This window comes from Macrobrachium nipponense, chromosome 6 (genome assembly GCF_015104395.2).
Source record: "Macrobrachium nipponense isolate FS-2020 chromosome 6, ASM1510439v2, whole genome shotgun sequence".
NCBI lineage: Eukaryota > Metazoa > Arthropoda > Malacostraca > Decapoda > Palaemonidae > Macrobrachium > Macrobrachium nipponense.
The window spans coordinates 84004208-84023457 of record NC_061108.1 but is presented as its reverse complement, the minus strand read 5'-3'; the positions used below and the strand labels follow the sequence as shown (position 1 = coordinate 84023457).

Here is a 19250-nt window from a genome sequence, read left to right as displayed (position 1 = left end):
GGCATCAGGGGTGTTCCTATTCATCTCAGCAACCTCAAAAGCTATGGATTAGACAGTAATATCAGTAGTTCTCAGTTATTTTTAGATGTCACCACCTTTCCACCCCCTTCTCACTCCACTTTTTATTGGGGCTAAACTTGAATTTTAAGGACATCGGAGGTGTCACTATTCATCTCAGCGACCTTCAACACTATTAATTAGACACTATATCTGTCATTTTCGGTTATTTTTACATGCCATTCCCTTCCCAACCCACCCCACCCCACCCAACCTTCCTATTGGGGTTGAACTTAGACTTAAAGGGCATCAGGAGGGTCACTATTCATCTTAGCAACCTCAAAAACTATGGATTAGACAGTAATATCTATCGTTTTCTATTATTTTTACGTGTCATCCCCTTCCCACCCCTTCCCAACCCCCTTCCTATTGGGGTTGAACCTGGGACTTGAAGGGCATCGGGAGGGTCATTATAATCTCAGCGACCTCAAATACTATGGATTATACACTAATATCTGTCGTTTTCAGTTATTTTTATTTTTACCCCTTTCCAATCCCTCTTGCCACACCCCACCCTTGGTATCAGTGATGCCTTACCCCCAGAGTAGTTATATGTAGATACCAAATTTGGTTGAAATTGCTCAATACTTGTAAAAGTATGTGGCACAAACACACATACACACTACATTATATATATATATATATATATATATTATATATATATTATATATATATATATATAGACATATATATATATATATATGTGTGTGTGTGTATTTGTGTATTTATATATATATATATATATCTGTATGTATATATATACATATACTATTTATACGAACAAATATCTTTTTCTGGATTAGTTTCAACTCTTTTCCCCTTTATCTTTCATTTTTCCCTTAAACCATGGGAAGATAAGGACACTGTAGATTCAAAGACAAATTTTTGGGACAGGGAAGGTAGGGGAAAATACAAAGGGGAAAATAAAGACGATTCGTATTCCTAGTGTAACTGTTTGGAAAGAGAGACCCCGGGAAAACGGAGAGACAAAAGCTTTTCCTTTTTTTTATGAATGCGAACAGTAGTACCTTCTGCATGGTCGAGCATTCCTTCCGTGGATTCGGGAAAGCTGTTCGGATAAAGGATTCCGGTCTCACACAGAGAACCCTCACTCGTTATGGGCACAACTTATTCGTTACGAGGCTTTTGAAACATACAATTTCACTTCCTAGAAAAAAAATTGTTGAATCGCGATATTATACATACTTTAGAGATGGCAAAGTGCAAAAAAAAAGTTCAAATAAGGAAAATGAATAATTATATACATCATTTGAAGTACACTGAACCATATCAGCTTCTTTCCTCCCGTCTAGAAATAATATACACTTTATCATCAACAATGTAAGACTGTCTAGCAAGATTACAACTAAGCTTTAACAGAAGACTTTACATGGAGAGAAGATATATAATCAGCCCCTCCCAAGGAACGTGGATTTTGGGTAAAAAAAAGAAGAAAATAAACTCATTATTTGTACAGAAAAATATCGGTGTTACTTTAGTGGGCGGTCTACCTGCGTGTTTCTACACCGTTTCGCCGTGTTTAGTACTATCCCGTCGGGGGTCAAATGTCTCCCTAAGTGCATTCTACCACATTTGATCCCCGAGGCTGGCATAAGGCCAGCTTAATCTCAAACGCACCGAAATATCAGTATACGATGTTCAAATCTTAGAAAGACGTACGTAAGAACATTTGAAGCCTTGGCCCTTTCTTATCCTTACACAACCATCAAGAGCCTGAGGCGTCTAGAGTTATCCACAGTGGGGGAAAACTGACAAGTCCTGAAAACAACTCCTGCATCACTTACGAGATGACGTCATCACTTACCTTTGTCGGCTGCTGGGAGTATCTCTGGGCATTGTGCGGTCGTCGAGGAAGGGTGTAATGGGGTGTGTGGGAGTGAACGTGGGCGTGGGCGGCCGAGTGGGCATGCGATCGACGTCCTAGGCGATCTAGAGATGCCGTCCGGAGGCCGCCCACGGAATGGTCTGAATCACTAGAACTTTTGGTCTGTGTTTTGCGTAAAGTGATGTGACATTGTGTGACGGCGATCAGTCGACGGGTTTTATTCAGTGTTAAGTGAGTGGAAATGAAGTCAGTTTCATGTAAAGTAATCGTGAAATAAAAGAAAATCATTAATATTAATGTACGTATATATAATTATATTTACATAATTTAAAAGTATTCAATAACTCAATGTAAAAATTTAAAAATTAATGTTGGGGTTTTCATGGCACACATGAAACCATCAGAAGTATGACATGGAAGAAACAAATATTGAAATGAATCATTTTGGAAATTGAAACGTAACGAAATCAATTCAATTCAATGAAAAAAAGAAAAAAAACGAAATTGAAAATAGATCGTACCGCAAGAAGGAATTTGGTCCCAGTAGTATTATGGTCGCAGTTTCCATCGAGTCGCGTCGTTCGTAGATGAAATTTTGGATTTTACACCGTGGAGTGAGGAGGCATCAGGCACATGCAAGGAAAGAGAAGAGAAATAATACAAAATTAATAAATACAAAAGAATCTAGGCAAGTAAAAAATGTGGACATTTTACAGCCCTTTTTCACTTCTGTGACATATCATATTTAACTGTATATTGCTTCATTTCTTTATTTTCAAATCTTATTTACTACAACCATTATGAAATGCAACAAATTATGAGGGAAATTCTGATTTCACAAAATGAATTCAGTGGTTATACACTTTTTAATAGCAATGGTAATTTCTATGAATATCGAAAAAAGACATCTTTGGCGTAGAGAACCTTCACACATACAAACGTACACATAATCATGCGTGTTCATACATGCATACATACAACCATCATACTGATAAATGCATACAGTGGATCTTTGGGAGTAAACAAGCGAATTAATCTTTGAAAAGTTGTGTGTTTGCGCATTGTACATAATCATCACCTGTATTCCCTTCTTGTTTAGATGAAGAATTTTTTGTAATCTATTTTCTAGCTTTCTACTTCTTAATTTTTGTGCGCAGATATAACATACCATCAACGAAAATATTCCGAAAACCAAACTCTTAGCAGCTGTTCAATAGAAAAGTTAGTTCTTTAACAGAGGATCTAAATCTCAAAAGTAAAACGTAAGAATTATGCAATTTGTTATATGACGAAAAGGAAAAACATTATAATTATTTAAATGAGGATTCTTCTAATTCTTCATCGGCTCACCTGAAAATATAAATCTGTTATAAGAAGATCAGAAAAAATGAGAAGCTCGGAAATACGTCCTCAGGCTTCTTTTATTGGCGCTAATTAAATCACGTTTATGTGAGCATGCATTTATATATAAAATTGTTGCTGATATAACAACCCGTTGTGAATTATTAGACTTTTCCGTATTTGTTACTTTTGGTTTCCGTTTATCATTTGGAGTTGAAAGTGGAAAAACATCTGGCGATGTTCTTACCATTAATTTCCGAGGTGTCTGTGTGTATGATATATAGCAATTACTCATTGTCCACGGTGGTGCTAGTTTTGATTCCAAATATAAATTTAGAGGAAAAATGATAAAAGTGAGCCAAGATTTAGGTTAATGCCATGTATTTACTTAAGGTAAATCTTAGCAGACGGACACACTTAGGCACAGACGGAGAAATTAAGCCGCTGTTGTTATTCCGAAATTAAAAACGTAGTATCACTTAATGTGCTTTGCAAGTTTAAATTATATTGTATACATGTAAGTCCTAACCATCCGCAAAACTAAATTACGTCTTACTAAAAACACATCTATCAGAAGTTTTTCTATTGTGATTATTAGTTTGTTATTTTCTAAATGTGCATTTAGTGGCAGTCATTTCATTTCTGTGATGGAAATACTTGTTGGGGGTTCTTGGCAATCCTTTTGTTTATTTAGGGGTAGAAATATTACGAAATACTGTATATCTTTTCAGTATATGAAATTGTTACGACAGCTTTTTGCTAGTTTTTTTTTTTTCTCTTTTAATACTGTCTTCTTGGCTCATGTGAATTTGTTGCAAGAGCTCAGTGACAGATTTATTGCATGTGAATTCACAGACACAATTCACTGGAAGGTTGACGGAATGCTGTCTCTATTTGTCACATATAAATAGAGATAATCTTTTATGGAATAATTTCCACTCTGTATTAGAATTTCTTGTGACAGATCAGGACCAGGTTTTCTGATATTCTATCTCCCGTTGCTGCTTTGAATTTAATATTACAACTTATTTGTTCTGACAGTTCATTGTCATCTTTTGCATAATGATCTCTCTTTTTCTTCCATTTGTGTCAATTGTTGTGTGACAGCTTTGAATCAGTTCAGCGGAATACTGACGCTTCCTTGCATGCAAATTCGTTGTGAAAGTGCAAAGTACTTTTTTCTGGAATTCTTCCTCTTTATTGCATGTGATTTTATTCTGACATTTCAATGTTGGTTCTCTCTCTCTCTCTCTCTCTCTCTCTCTCTCTCTCTCTCTCTCTCTCTCTCTCTCTCTCTCTCTCTCTCTCTCTCTCTTTCTTTGTCCATATGAATTTATTGCAACAGCAATGTCAGTTTTGTAGCATACTGACTCTTTGCCATATGAGAATTTATTGTCAGTTTGTGGAAAACTTCCTCTGTTACAGGTGAATTCGCTATGACATCTCGCTTTCAGCTTTGTGGAATGTCTCTTTTTGCTGAATATGAATCTGTTGTGAGACCTCAGTGTTATTCATGAAGTACACTTTATTTCTGTTGCATATGAATTCATAGCAGCAGTTCAATGTCAGTTTCAAACAAAATGTTTCTCCTTGTTGCATGTAATTTTCTATTATGGCCTTTAATTGTCACTTCTGTGGATTACCGTCCATTTCTAAGAGCTCGGTGTCAGTTTTGTTAAATAGGGAGCCTTTTTGTAGCATGTAAATCTAATGACTGCTCATTGTCACTTTTGTGGAATTCTTTCTCTTTTTGATATGTGCAAATGAGTTGCGACTCGACAGATTATTGTCAGTTTTGCAAAGTAATGACTGCAGCGACCGCTCAACTCTATGTAGTTTGTGAAATACGGTCTCTCTTTGTTGCATGTGAATTGAATGCGACAGTTCATTGTCAGTTTTAAGGAAAACCTCCGCTCTTTTTGAAGCGTGTGTCATTTTCGTGTGACATATTCATTTTTCTGGTATACGGTCTCTTTACGATGCATGTTAATGTGTTGTGACAACTCAATGTTAGTTTTGTGGAATATTGTCGTTCTCCATTGCATGTTAATTTGTTACAATTGCTCAATATCAGTTTTTGGATTATCTCTTTTCTGCATGAGAATTTGTTTCGACAGCTCAATATCACTTTCATTCATTCATCTGAATTTGTGCAACATCCCTGTCAATATTTTAGAATATTGAGTTTTTGTTGAATCTGAATTACTTGTGAAAGCTCAGTGACAGTTTTGTGGAATATTATGTCTCAGTTGCATATCAGTTTGTTGCAACAGCTCACGTCAGCTTTATGAAATACTGTCTCTTTATTTACTGAAAGAGGTCTTTGTCACTTTTAAGAAATACTGAAACTTTGTTGTTTATGAATTCATTGTGGAAGCTGATTGTCTACTTTGTGGAATGCTCTCCCTTTGTTTTTTATGTGATCGCTCGCTCGGTGTGTGAGTTACAAAATAACGAGTTTCTTGCAAGTACGTGAATTTGTTGCAACAGTTTTGTGGAATACTGCCTTCCTTTGTTTTATGTGAATTTATTATGACAGCTCACAGTAAGCTCAATGAAATGCTGTCTGTCACTGTTCCATGTAAATTTCTTGCCCAAGCTTGATGTCAGTATTAAGACAACTGTTTCTCTGTGTTGCTCTGAATCTGTACCGACTGCCGAATGTTAGTTGAGATGAATACTCTCTCTCTCTCTCTCTCTCTCTCTCTCTCTCTCTCTCTCTCTCTCTCTCTCTCTTCTACGTGACTTTGTTTAAACAAATAATTGTTCCTTTAGAGAAATACTATCTCTCTCTCTCTCTCTCTCTCTCTCTCTCTCTCTCTGTCTCTGTCTCTTAGTTTGCCCGTAACAACTCTTTGTCACATTTATGGAATAGTGATTATCTCTGTGGCAAGCGAATTTCGTACGAGAGCTCATTATGGAACTCTCTCTCTCTCTCTCTCTCTCTCTCTCTCTCTCTCTCTCTCTCTCCCCCCTTGGAAATTGTTTCTCTTTGTTACATGTGAGTTTCTTGCATGCCCTCGTCCAGCTTTTGTACTTAAGTCTAATCCTGGAGGTTACTTTATAGCTTTGATTATTGTTATATGTATTCCACACTATAGTGCAGGTTATCGTTCAGTTGCCTTTATGTATACCATGTCTTATCTTAATGGCATCTCCATTAAAACTGCTCTCAAAGTTCCTAAGGTAAGCGGAACATCCCCGGTGGCGAAACGCAAATGAGAGACCACGCTCTCTCTCCACACAGGAACCAACCCTCTTATCTCTATTGGAATATCATTACTTAGTAAAGTTTCTCAACAGATCACTTAGATTTTCCATCAGTTTTGGCGCCTCTTCCATAATTTGACAATCACGGATTTATTTCTACTAATATATTACTGACCTCAAACATAATTAACGTTGTTTAACTGCCCAAGTAAATCCCTCGCGGTCGTGAAAGGGATCAGGGGTTATATTCAGTAATGAGAGAGAAACAGACCATAAGGGAACAGTGAAAGATTGTTTATGCAAACACTCATTCAGCTGATAAATAACCTCCCCTAACAGCTTGGGATAAACTTGAGAAGCTGATCGTTTATTCCCGTGATATAATACTCACTGCAAAATTACTGCCAATGCAGTTGTTCGAAAATGTGTACTACTGAACATATCTGTATTTTCCTCATTATCCTACACTTATTTGCAGTTCGTCCCTCATCTATCTATCTATCTTTCTATCTCTCTATGTGTGGGTGAGTGAATATATAAACATGTAAACTCCGTTAAAACGCGAGGGGGTAAGTATTCATAGAATAGATTATAATCGTCTAAATATGCTATAATCTGCTAAAAATAGTTCAATGTCCTTTTAATATTAATGATTATATTAAGATTACAGTAACCTAGAACTGAAGTAAAGCTACAATAGCTTTAAAAATAACCAAACTGTAGATTATGATCATATTTGTTGAATATGAAATTATAAAACAAATGAATTCTTAAGTTGTATCTTAATAAGACTGCTGACGAATGATGCACTTGGGTTAATAAAAGGCTTCGTAGATAACAAACTTGGGAGCATTAAGGGTTTGATTAGTCAGCTTCTTAAGGAAACAAATCGATAACCCCTGAGATGCCAACAGCAAATCAGCTGTGAAGTTTCGAGTAGCATAGTTTGTGACAAGGGGGATTATGTACTTTTAAAAAAAAACAAGTTACATAATCATTATATCAGTATGTTAAGAAACCTATCACTGAAAAATGTAAAATAGGGGATGGCTTGTGGCAAAATTCAACCGTAAAAGCTTGCGTTGAATAATCCAAATATATATAACACAGGTTCCAAACGACTGGAAAATTGAAGAGTATGGTTACTGACTAACCACCTGGAAAAAGGGGATATTTATGATAACCGTAATCGATGATTTGCAGTTAAAGAAATTGTATATTTTGTTGAAATGTATGTATCTGATTTTTAAATCTTAAGTTAAAAGATAAAAGTGGAAAACATCAGAAAGACGCGGTAAATCGTTAATGGACTATAAATTCTTGAGTCGATGACAGCATCAGTGTACGAGCAAATCATGTATAAAATATATGACCATTAAGGTAGGATCAAATATGAATAGTTAAATGCTCTTCTGGAATTCAATGAGACTCACTTTGTACAGTTTAAATTCCTTAGAAGCATATCGGCACAAATTCTCCTAAATTGCAGGAGCTAACTGATGCATGTAGTGTTACAGAAGTATTTGAAAATAATTGCATAAACCTATACCCTTTGATATTAATGGCAGTTATCATTGAACTTGAAAGGAGGAATTTCAGAACGCTTCCTGCACGGATATGCCGTGTTCGCGCTAAAGGTAGGAAGTCGAAATTGGGATGACAGCCCTGTGGGGAAAAGGACGAGGGAACCGTTTAAATGGTTTGCTGGACATACCACGGAGAGAGAGAGAGAGAGAGAGAGAGAGAGAGAGAGAGAGAGAGAGAGAGAGAGAGAGAGAGAGAACTCTGAATCCTCGATAAAACATTTTGTGAGTAAGGCGCTCGAGAACAAAACGCCGTGGATTGCCAAATTCGAACATTGTTACCAATGATAATAATGTGTAAAAAAAATATTATATATTTTAAGTGTGCTACTTGCTAGCAGTATGTCTCTTTGCTTTTGAAAATACAATTTTACTCCCTTACACTGGCTTAAATTGTTACCGTAGGCATTAAATGTGCAAATATATTTTCGATATCATATATGTCACCTGTTTCTCTCTATTTATTTATTTTTACTTCACTTACACATACACTCACATATTCTGTACAAAGTAGAAAATGTCTGCACATACATATATACTATTTTGAATACTTAGACAAGTAGAAACACAAATTTGAATATTTCACTTTAACATCGCTTTAAAAATGGTCCGAAATGAAGCATTACAGTTGAACTTGATCTAAACAAAATTTTTTAAATTCAATTTGTCAGTTCAAAACTGGATCAGATTTTTCCATTTCGCCCTTTGTTATCAAAAGCCAACTGCTGAATTTTCGTCGAAAATGTTGTCTAAATCTGCTGTTGGAAGTTATCACAAGTGACTACTCCAAATTTGGTCAACCACGGATCTCACATCCAGTTTTGAATTATACTTAAGAGTTTAAAGAGTCTCTCTGGAACGGAAAGCACTCTCAGTATGATAAAAAAAAATCATATTTTAAGTCTAAATATTATGCTAAGACAATGAAAACAAAACCATGGATAATATATCAAAAGGTAAATTTACCTTTTTGTCCGAATTATAGGAGGGATTCTCAAGTATATTCCAGCGTTAACATGTGTACTAGGTCTCCCTGAATCAAGTGTTCATGCGTAACTAAGCCCACATCTCAATAGATTTTCAGTCAGCAGGATCCCTAAGTGTCACCACAGAAAGTTAATTTCCTCTGATATATCCATGATTTCGACCAAAATATTCATCCTAGCATTTCAATGAGCACTCTGAGCTGGTTCAGGCAAAACCTAAGGATCTATGGACTGAAGTTAAGGCTAGATTATCTAGATCTTATTTCATTTCTGATTTAAATTGTTTAAAGAATAAAAAGGTATGACTGCACAAGAACAAATTTCGTCATTAAAGTGACTTCAGTACAGATTACTGAATGTCTAAATACGACTCTTCAAAGACGGGGGTTTTGTATCAGACCACAACAATTACACTAGAAATCTTGAAATAAATTCTGAAGTTTCAATTCATCATTTTGACGACCTGAACCAGATCAAGTGCCCTTTAAGAATGCAATGTGATAAATGTTATGCTATAATAACAGTAATGACAACAGCAACAACAACAACAGTCATAATAATTATCATAAATAATATTGATAATGATACTAATCATAATCTTAATAATACTAATACTAATAATAATAATGATATCGAAATGAAGTGTCAAGAAATCAAATCAAGCACATAATAATAATACTAATAATAATAATAATAATAATAATAATAATAATAATAATAATAATAATAATAGAGCTATTCCTTTGAAAAGCCCAGATATCCAGACAATGAAATATCGACGTCAGCCTTTTAAAGAATGGAAAATTAAATGCAATAACTCAAAACCAGCCATATATTGGTTTCTGACAGGAAAAAATGAATGCATAAGGAAAATAGAAAAGACAATGAAAAACCAGTGAGTTGATGTGCCATAGATAAATACACATATACATATGATAGATAATATATTATATAAAACATATAACTAATGGCATGGAGAGCCAAATCTAACTATTTATTATTCGTTGAGACAAAAACAACAAGAAAAGGGGATTCAGACGTTTCTAAAATTTAATTTATAGAAAGGAAATACATGGATATAAACATTAACTTCAAAACTAGCAGACAGTTCTGGGTTCCTAATCGGATGAAAGATACTGTAAAGGACAGAAAAATCCGAAAGCCTGTTAATTAAATACACTGAAAAGTTAATTGAATGATTCAAGAAGCTCCACAACTGACTTTATGGTCGAATTCGGCACTAAAAAGGCAATTGGCTGGGAAATAAAAACTTTTACTTTTTTATAAATTTGCGTTTTGCAACGACAAAATGAAGTTGGATGCATGTTAGCAAAATCGTTGACTATTTAGTGTGTCGGAGTATTTCATGTTTGATAACGTAATTATAACGATAAAAATAGTAAATCTTACATTTATTAGTGGTTGAATCACAAGCAATACCACGTAATGTCCAGTACTGCGAGATTCTACCGTATTTACAGATGTATAGAACAATAAGCCTGCCAGGCAAACAATAAACTACTTCGTATAACAGTTACATAGTAACATGCTTCAAATGCTGTGATGGTCAACGAAATTCTATTGAGTGACGTGAATACTTAAGTGTGGAGTCTTAAAACTTGAAAATTTCAACTGGAGAAGAATTAAAAGGATCTTTTGTTGTTTGTATCTTTATTTTTTCCATAATGTTTAGATTGCTTTACTTCATAGCAACATAGAATCAAACCCAGTCGATTCTATGTTTGCCATAAATGATTTTCTTGTTTGCATGCGTCATTGGTTTCTCGCTTTTCCCGTTACAGTGGAAATATCCCAGGAATATATTTTACACCTTTATCCTTCCTACCTTTAATTATCTTAACGTTTAATTCATCTTCTATTTACCACCAAAAGTAAATATTAAAGAGATTCTCCTTACCAGAAATATATAGATATATATAAATATATATATACGTGTATATATATATATATATATATATATATATATATATATATATATATATATATATATATATATATATATATAAGTCTATCACATTACCGTGATTCATATACATATATTGAACTACAAATGACCTTTAATATCTGATTCGCTCTACCTCGGAATTAATATATTTTCATATATGCTTAACCGAGGGGGAATTTATTAAGCGATAATAGAATTGGCGATCGACAGGCGCAAACCAGCGACCTCTCAATTCTAGGACTGGCAGTGAAGCCTTAAACCACCCGACACCGGTGTCGGGGTCAAGCATATATGAAAATAATATTATGAATTCCGAGGTAGAGCGAATCAGATATTAAAGGACATTTGTAGTTCGATATATATATATATATATATATATATATATATATATATATATATATATATATATATATATATATATAAGTCATATCACATTTCCGTGATTCATGTACATATATCGAGCTACAATGTCCTTTAATATCTAATTCGCTCTACCTCGGAATTAATATATTTTCATATATGCTTAACCAAAGGGGAATTTTTTTCTCGATAATAGAGCGAATTAGATATTAAAGGACATTGTAGCTCGATATATGTATATGAATCACGGAAATGTGATATGACTTATAGATTGGCTACGTGCTGTCAAAAGCACTACAAACACTACCGGAGTCGAGGTGGGTTGATGTTGTCTCCAAACCAACTAATTACCTGCGCGCGAAAGGTATTTAAGGGTGATAGGCGACATAAACTTTTAGCCTCTCGCGGTGGTGGTGTAGGTAAAGCTTCACTGACGTTCCTGATTTGAAAGGATCCATGGGTTCGCGCCCTGGTCCAGGCAAGTCTATTATCGAGAAAAAAAAATCCCTTCGTTAAGCAGATATGAAAATATATTAATTCCGAGGTAGAGCGAATTAGATATTAAAGGACATTGTAGCTCTATATATATATATATATATATATATATATATATATATATATATATATATATATATATATATATATATATAAGTATATATATATATATATATTCTGGTAAGGTGACACTAAAATTGACGAACTTTAAGTTTAAACAGGAATATTAACCCTTACAAAGCTAGGTAGAGGATTGACTAGAATTGAGGGAAGGAACGAGGTGCTTGATATGGCCAGAGGATAACCAACCCTGAATTCTCTAATATAAGAAATCATGCAGTTCATTGTAAAATTGAAATTAACAAAAAACATTTTTAGATAATTGACAATACCCAGCGTAGCCAATATATAACGACACTTGAGTCTTTACACATCAAGAACCTCGTCCCTTCCTTCAATTCTAGTCAATCTTTTACTCAACTTATCTTGGCATAGTCGAGGCCTGGGCAAACGACGGTCCTATAGCCATTCCTTTCATATCCTTAGCTTTGTAAAGGTTAATATTCCTGTTTAATCTTAAATTTCGTAAATTTTAATGTCACCTTGTATATAATTTTACTTTCTTTAGTTCTTAACAACTAGTGTTTTATGAATGACATTAGTTTTTATGTATTCCTTTTTAAATTAGCAAGTAAACTTTAATTTTATATCTTATAAATGTGAATTATTTTTATATTACAGACTTATGATGTATCAGGATGGCACGAAACGTATCTTAATAAACTCTTATTGATCTTCTGAGTTTCGGTAACCTTATTGATGTGTGTGTGTGTATATATATGTAATATTTTCTGCAAGAAAGGTCGCAATTCATTTCATCGATAAACAGTACAAGAGAACTGAATTACGTTCCATCATGGCTTTACTCAGACCCCTGTACAGTTTATTTGTTTGTCGCTTTTCATTAGTTTATACGTATTTGTTCTAATTTTCATTGATGTCTAATTAAACCTTTCCTATCACCATGGTAAAGATTATTATTATTATTATTATTATTATTATTATTATTATTATTATTATTATTATTATTATTATTATTATTATTATTATTATTATTATTATTATTATTATTATTATTATTATTATCGGTAATCACACTTTTCATTAGATCTTCATAAAATGTGGCAGGAAGGTACACCAAGCTTATGAAAGACCTATGAAAAAATTGGTAAAACTCGTGAAAATTATCGCATCCCATTGTGTTCAAATCTTCAAAGCAGGTCATAACATTATTTGGCATGTTCTATCAAATTCTAATCATGTAAACCTCAAACCCAGGGCTGTTGCTTTTGGTTGGTTACAAAAATTGAAGTGGCGCTGTCTGTGCCATTTTACCAATTTCGCAACTGCGCTGAGCTACAAAGAATATCAGAGATTCATCTGAAGAGGTTCTAAATACAAACGCAATATATTGTAACTTGAATGACTCGGACTGAGTTCTACATGACTCAAATTGCTGTTGTATTCAATGTCTTGGTGAAATTTTTTTAGAAGCCATAGTCGATTGGACGGATATTGGGTTTCTATTGTTTTCTGAGAGTTCACTAAAGCTCTTCTCGGGTTTCTACTCTTTGGCGTAGTCATACCCAGTCTCCTGCATCTTTCTTCAGACTGTCTACTCTTCATTCTCTCTCTCATATTCCTTGATTCAGCAGTGCTATTTTGTGATTTTTATAGATTTTAGTAGCAAAGTATCAAGACAATTTTTAACAATCCTCATGACCCATCCTTGTCGATAAAGATTTCACATTATGGTGAAAATCATAAATTCTTTTGAAGTTACATCTCCCTCATCATAAATTCTTTTGAAGTGACATCTCCCTCAAATTCCTTTAAAATCGCGACAAAACATATAAAATTATGAGGCTAAAATCTAAGTATTGGTTTTGTTAAGGGGAAAATAGGAAACGCACTTCCAGATTAAGTCCTTTTAGATCCTTTACATCAACTTCGTCTACTGAGAAAGGTAATTGTGAGAAATAGATAACTAGAATAAAGTGGCGCTGACTAATGAAGTGACCTGGGCACTCCATGTAATTCACCATTAAGTCTGTAAACAGTGAAAATGAGAGTGAATTAGATATAAGCTTCCGTATAGTGGTTCTTGCAGCTACAGATATTTCATGAAATTTATTTAAGATTCACTGTTCCAGTAAATCACGACAAATTCTTTTTCACTACAACCCTTTGCGTATATCTCTTCATTCTTGCATCCTTTCTAGTAACTATAAAACATCAAATAATGTATTGCAATATATGTAACTGACATCAGTAAAGTTTTACTCAAGCGCTGCGTATATCAAAACTTGATATACGCGAGCTTTTACAATGATAATACGTTTAACTTCACTGATGACGATAAAATTTGAACTTTTTTTGAAATTCTACTGGAAATATAACTTCACAGAGTTGATAACTACTAACTATACGTATCAGGGAGCTAGAAAGTAATGTCAGAGAATCGAGATAATGCCCCTGTCGATCAATTTCCGTCAAATTGTCGTCTGCTATGATGACTTTTCTGACACTTTCCTTTGTCCTTATCATTACTCTCTCAACTGAGGAGGTAATAGTGTTACTGACTTGACGCATTTCTCCTTCACTTTCGGTGTTTATTTGATAACTTGGTTTATCTATCTTTACAAAAATGTTCCTAAAACTTTTCCATACATTTTGTGATAACCTATTCTATATTTCACAGCAACATGTACCGAAAGATATTCATAGTAATAAGGTTCATGAACCAGTTAGAATATGCTGAATTTTTTTCTGTATGTAAGGCAACAATTGACGGACAAGATCGTAAACAAATCGATTTGAAATAGACATCGTGGTAAAAGCAATGCTACAAATGTTAGTTTTGGAGAAAATTAATTACTAAGCTTAAAATTTTGTTTCTTGTGACGTTATGCGTAGGATTCCTAGGAAATATAGGCACCAAGAGCCCAAAAAAACTAAAAGTGTACAGTTTTGAAAGAAAGTACAGTAAAAAGAAAAAGAATCTAAATACCAAAAATATCTTTCAACAATTATATATATATATATATATATATATATATATATATATATATATATATATATATATATATATATATATATATTTATAAGCGAATACCACAGGAAAATGCTAGTCAGAAATCCAAGCACTTTCATCTTTACTGAGACATTGTCAAGGAGCGAATGAAATACAATTGGAGAGAAAGGTCTCAGGTACACAACAAGATCAAGAATACCAGATGGTTAATTGTCAAAAGGTTAAGAATTAAAAGAGATAATCCAGGATTATTGGATAATCACACGGTCACAAACCTAAACAGATTTGACCCTAACCGAAATTACAAATATATTTACAGTCCAAAACATGTAAAAACTGAATATATTAATTTTGTTGCTTATATTTATCTGCAACTTTTTCCATTATGAAAGCATCAAGTTTAAATAAACCAAGCCTTAAATTTAGAACATTTCTATTATTTGACTTGATGAAACAAGATTCAATGATATTCCTTTTAACTGTGTCATTATATGGGATTAAGGCTCTTGCTTGACTCCAGTTAATAGGATGATCTAAATCTCTCATATGTACGAATAATGCATTTGATATTTATGATATTTCATTGAAACTTAAATACACAAGGACTTTTGTAGATGTGGCATGGAAAAGAGTTAGAAAAACTTTTTATTCAACTAATGACAAACTTGAATTTAGTAAGCATAACATTCTAAAATTACACTATGATGAAAGGTTTTTAGATATTCCTAGAATTTTAAAGCTTTTTAACATAAATGTTGTTTTCAGTAATATTAATGTCAAGAGTTTAGTAATCAAAAATTCTCCTAAAGAACTTCCAGGCTGCATATATGAAATTCCTTGCAAAAAGTGTGATAAAGGCTATTACGGACAGACCGGTAAATCTCTTTCACAACGTCTCAAACAGCACCAATATTCTGTGAGAACTGGGCAAATATCGAATGCATTATTCGTACATAAGAGAGATTTAGATCATCCTATTAACTGGAGTCAAGCAAGAGCCTTAATCCCATGTAATGACACAGTTAAAAGGAATATCATTGAATCTTGTTTCATCAAGTCAAATAATAGAAATGTTCTAAATTTAAGTCTTGGTTTATTTAAACTTGATGCTTTCATAATGAAAAAAGTTGTAGGTAAATATAAGCAACAAAATTAATATATTCAGTTTTTACATGTTTTGGACTGTAAAGATACTTTGTAATTTCGGTTAGGGTCAAATCTGTTTAGGTTTGTGACCGTGTGATATCCGGTAATCCTGGATTATCTCTTTTAATTTTTACCCTTTTGACAATTAACCATCTGGTATTCTTGATCTTGTCTTGTACCCGAGACCTTTCTCTTAGTAAAGACGAAAGCGCTTGGATTTCTGACTATCATTTTCCTGTGGTATTCGCTTATTTAATGAAGTCCCGTGCATCTCCTGTGATTTTTTAAGGATATATATATATATATATATATATATATATATATATATATATATATATGTATGTATACATATATGTATATATATTTACATATATATATAATATGTATACATAAATTGCTGAAAGATATTTTGTTCTTTTCGGAATCTTTTTACTAAATATTCCTTTCAATAATGTTCACTTTTATTTCTTGTGGGCTCTTTGCATCTATATTTCCTGGGAATCCTACGCATGACTTCACAAGAAACAAATTTTTAAGCTTAGTAATTATTTTCCTCAAAAACCAACATTAAGAGCATTGCTTTTACCTCGCTGTCTTTATTGTAAGTCGATTGTTTTACGATCTTGTCGGTCAATTGTTGCCTTACATACAGAAAAATTTCAGCATATTCTAACTGGTTCATTAATCTTATTGCTATGAATATCTTTCGGTTCATGTTGCTCTGAGTTGAAAAACAGCATCTGAATACAGGTGATATCATTACTTGAATACCATTTTTATTCTACTTATCATTTCTGAATACAAAGTAATCGTTCACAAAATTTCCATTTCACTTTCAGCATGTATCTTTCTTTATTCCTTTATATTATATGGACGCTGACCTCTGGTTTGTAACTCAATACACCAAGAAAGCTTCGCAGAATACATCCTATGGCTAAATCGTGTCACAACAGTAAATCTTAGCTTCATCTTTCCCTTCTCAGGATTTTGGATGCCGTATAATGACTCTCTCTCTGCTAAGACTGGACGTTAATTTGATTTATAATTCATTGAAATGTATTTCATCACTAGAACTTAACCCCAATACAGAAAACTGAGTTTACCCATTCTATTTCCAATTTTTCCTGCATGTGTCGGAATTTGCATATCTCCTAAAAATAGCAGAGGAGTATTCTTTAAACTTCATATTTTCATTCGCCCAGTCTTTCACTATCTTATTATAAATGTCATTGTAAGCCCCGCACTGTTTATTTTTGTCATTATTTCGTTAAAACGTTGCGTAATATCTTTCCCTTTTTTACATAAATTTAGTACCAAGTGGTATATAGTCTTTCGAAGTGTTTGTTTCAGCTCTATAAAGTAACTCGGGTCTTTTTATCGTACAGCAATCAGTCCCTCGCGTCTGTATCCGCCACATTACTCAACAGTACTGGGAAATTAGGTTTAATATCATTACTGTCAATGTGCTCAATAAATAACAGCATTTATTTATGCTAAATCCTTCCCAATGTCAGCACTTTCACCCCATCCAAAGACGGAATATTGACCGATGCGGAGATAGCTTCATACTGAGCTTATGGGTATCTTTCATCTAATTAACAATTCACTCAAATTTTTCAAGCATTTAAGAATAGACATCGTTACCGCACAGTGCTATCTAACATGCATGAGCTGCTCTCACATGCTGTCTGCATGAACAAACATTACTCAGCAGAATTTCACAGAACAGAAGGGGAATGTATATTGTTGGTGATAAAGAAAACCAGTTATTTACGACAAGCAAGAAAAGGATTGCCCGCAAGTCTCGTATGAAAAGGATGAGCTCATCCTTTTCGTAAATGATGCGTGTGAAATATTCAAGAAAATAGTTATCAATAAAGCATAGCTAAGCATTATATGACAGGACGGAAGTGCACTAAAACGCAGCAAAAGTCTGGGAGAGAGTCGTGTCAAGGACGGAAGAGAGAGAGAGAGAGAGAGAGAGAGAGAGAGAGAGAGAGAGAGAGAGAGAGAGAGAGAGAGAGAGAGAGAGAGAGAGAGAAAGAGAGAGAGAGAGACTGGTATACACTAAATTGTGGCGGGAGTAGAAAGGCAATATCCTGAGCGTGACGATAGGATTTGAGAATTTTCTTTGGAGAGAAGGATATTTTACGGGACTGTGAATTCACGGGAAGTCTTAAGAGATAATAGCATTGAGGATAGAAGATCCAGGTAGAATTTAGACCTTCAAAGGAATCGCAGGGAAGGATAAATGGAGTGAGTGCTATCAGGAGCGACCGCTGAAATAGAGGAAAGCCACAATCAGCAGGCGAAAGAGTTTTTTTTTTTTTTTTTTTTTATCTCGAGTTAATCTGAAGAAAGATGTTCATCGATGTAAAAATAGAAATAATAACAGAGGCAATAGGATTGAAAGGGATTAAATTGGATTAATGGAGAAATGCCGCAAAGGCATTGCAATAGTTGTTTTTGTAAATCGTAGCAAAATAAAGAGAGAATAGAATAATAAATAGAACAATTGGTTGCAAGTAATACTGGAAAGGATTCTGGAGGAACATTCTATATTAATCCATGAAAGAATAACGAGGGAGGGATTTCGTCCATGTGAAATTGTGCTTTCAATTTTCAATAACTTTCAGTTCTGTCAGAACACGGTAAAAATATTAAGGAGGTTGTTCTTAGTGCACAGAATTCGAGTTAATCATAAGACTGACCGATGACAGTTCTGAGAAAAGTTGAAAATATGTCAAACCATAGCAATATTTACAGTTCAAAGCTAGATTACTTAATATGTTTGAAAAATAGAATAACTTTTAATAATGTATAGATTTATACATATATATGTATATATATAAATATATATCTATATACGTGTAAATATATGTGTATAAATAAAGCTATAAGCCACGAATGAAAAATAAACAACGGAGTTTCCTTCGTGGCTTATACCTTTAGTTATGGATTTATCAAGTTCCAAACTTTCATGATTCAGTTATACATATATGTGTAAATATATATATATATATATATATATATATATATATATATATATATATATATATATATATAATACATACTATATATATATATATATATATATATATATATATATATATAGAGAGAGAGAGAGAGAGAGAGAGAGAGAGAGAGAGAGAGAGAGAGAGATGAC

The 19250-nt window shown here is 33.6% G+C and overlaps 1 protein-coding gene across 1 annotated transcript in view; it reads right to left on the bottom strand.

Annotated features, from left to right (window-relative positions):
* The window catches only part of LOC135216376 (coiled-coil domain-containing protein AGAP005037-like), a 1031334-nt gene that overhangs the window by 759099 nt on the left and 252985 nt on the right, over positions 1–19250 (bottom strand). The window contains exon 4 of the mRNA XM_064251640.1: positions 1883–2065. Within this exon, the coding sequence (XP_064107710.1) occupies positions 1883–2065 (183 nt within the window). The remainder of the gene's footprint in view (positions 1–1882; positions 2066–19250) is intronic.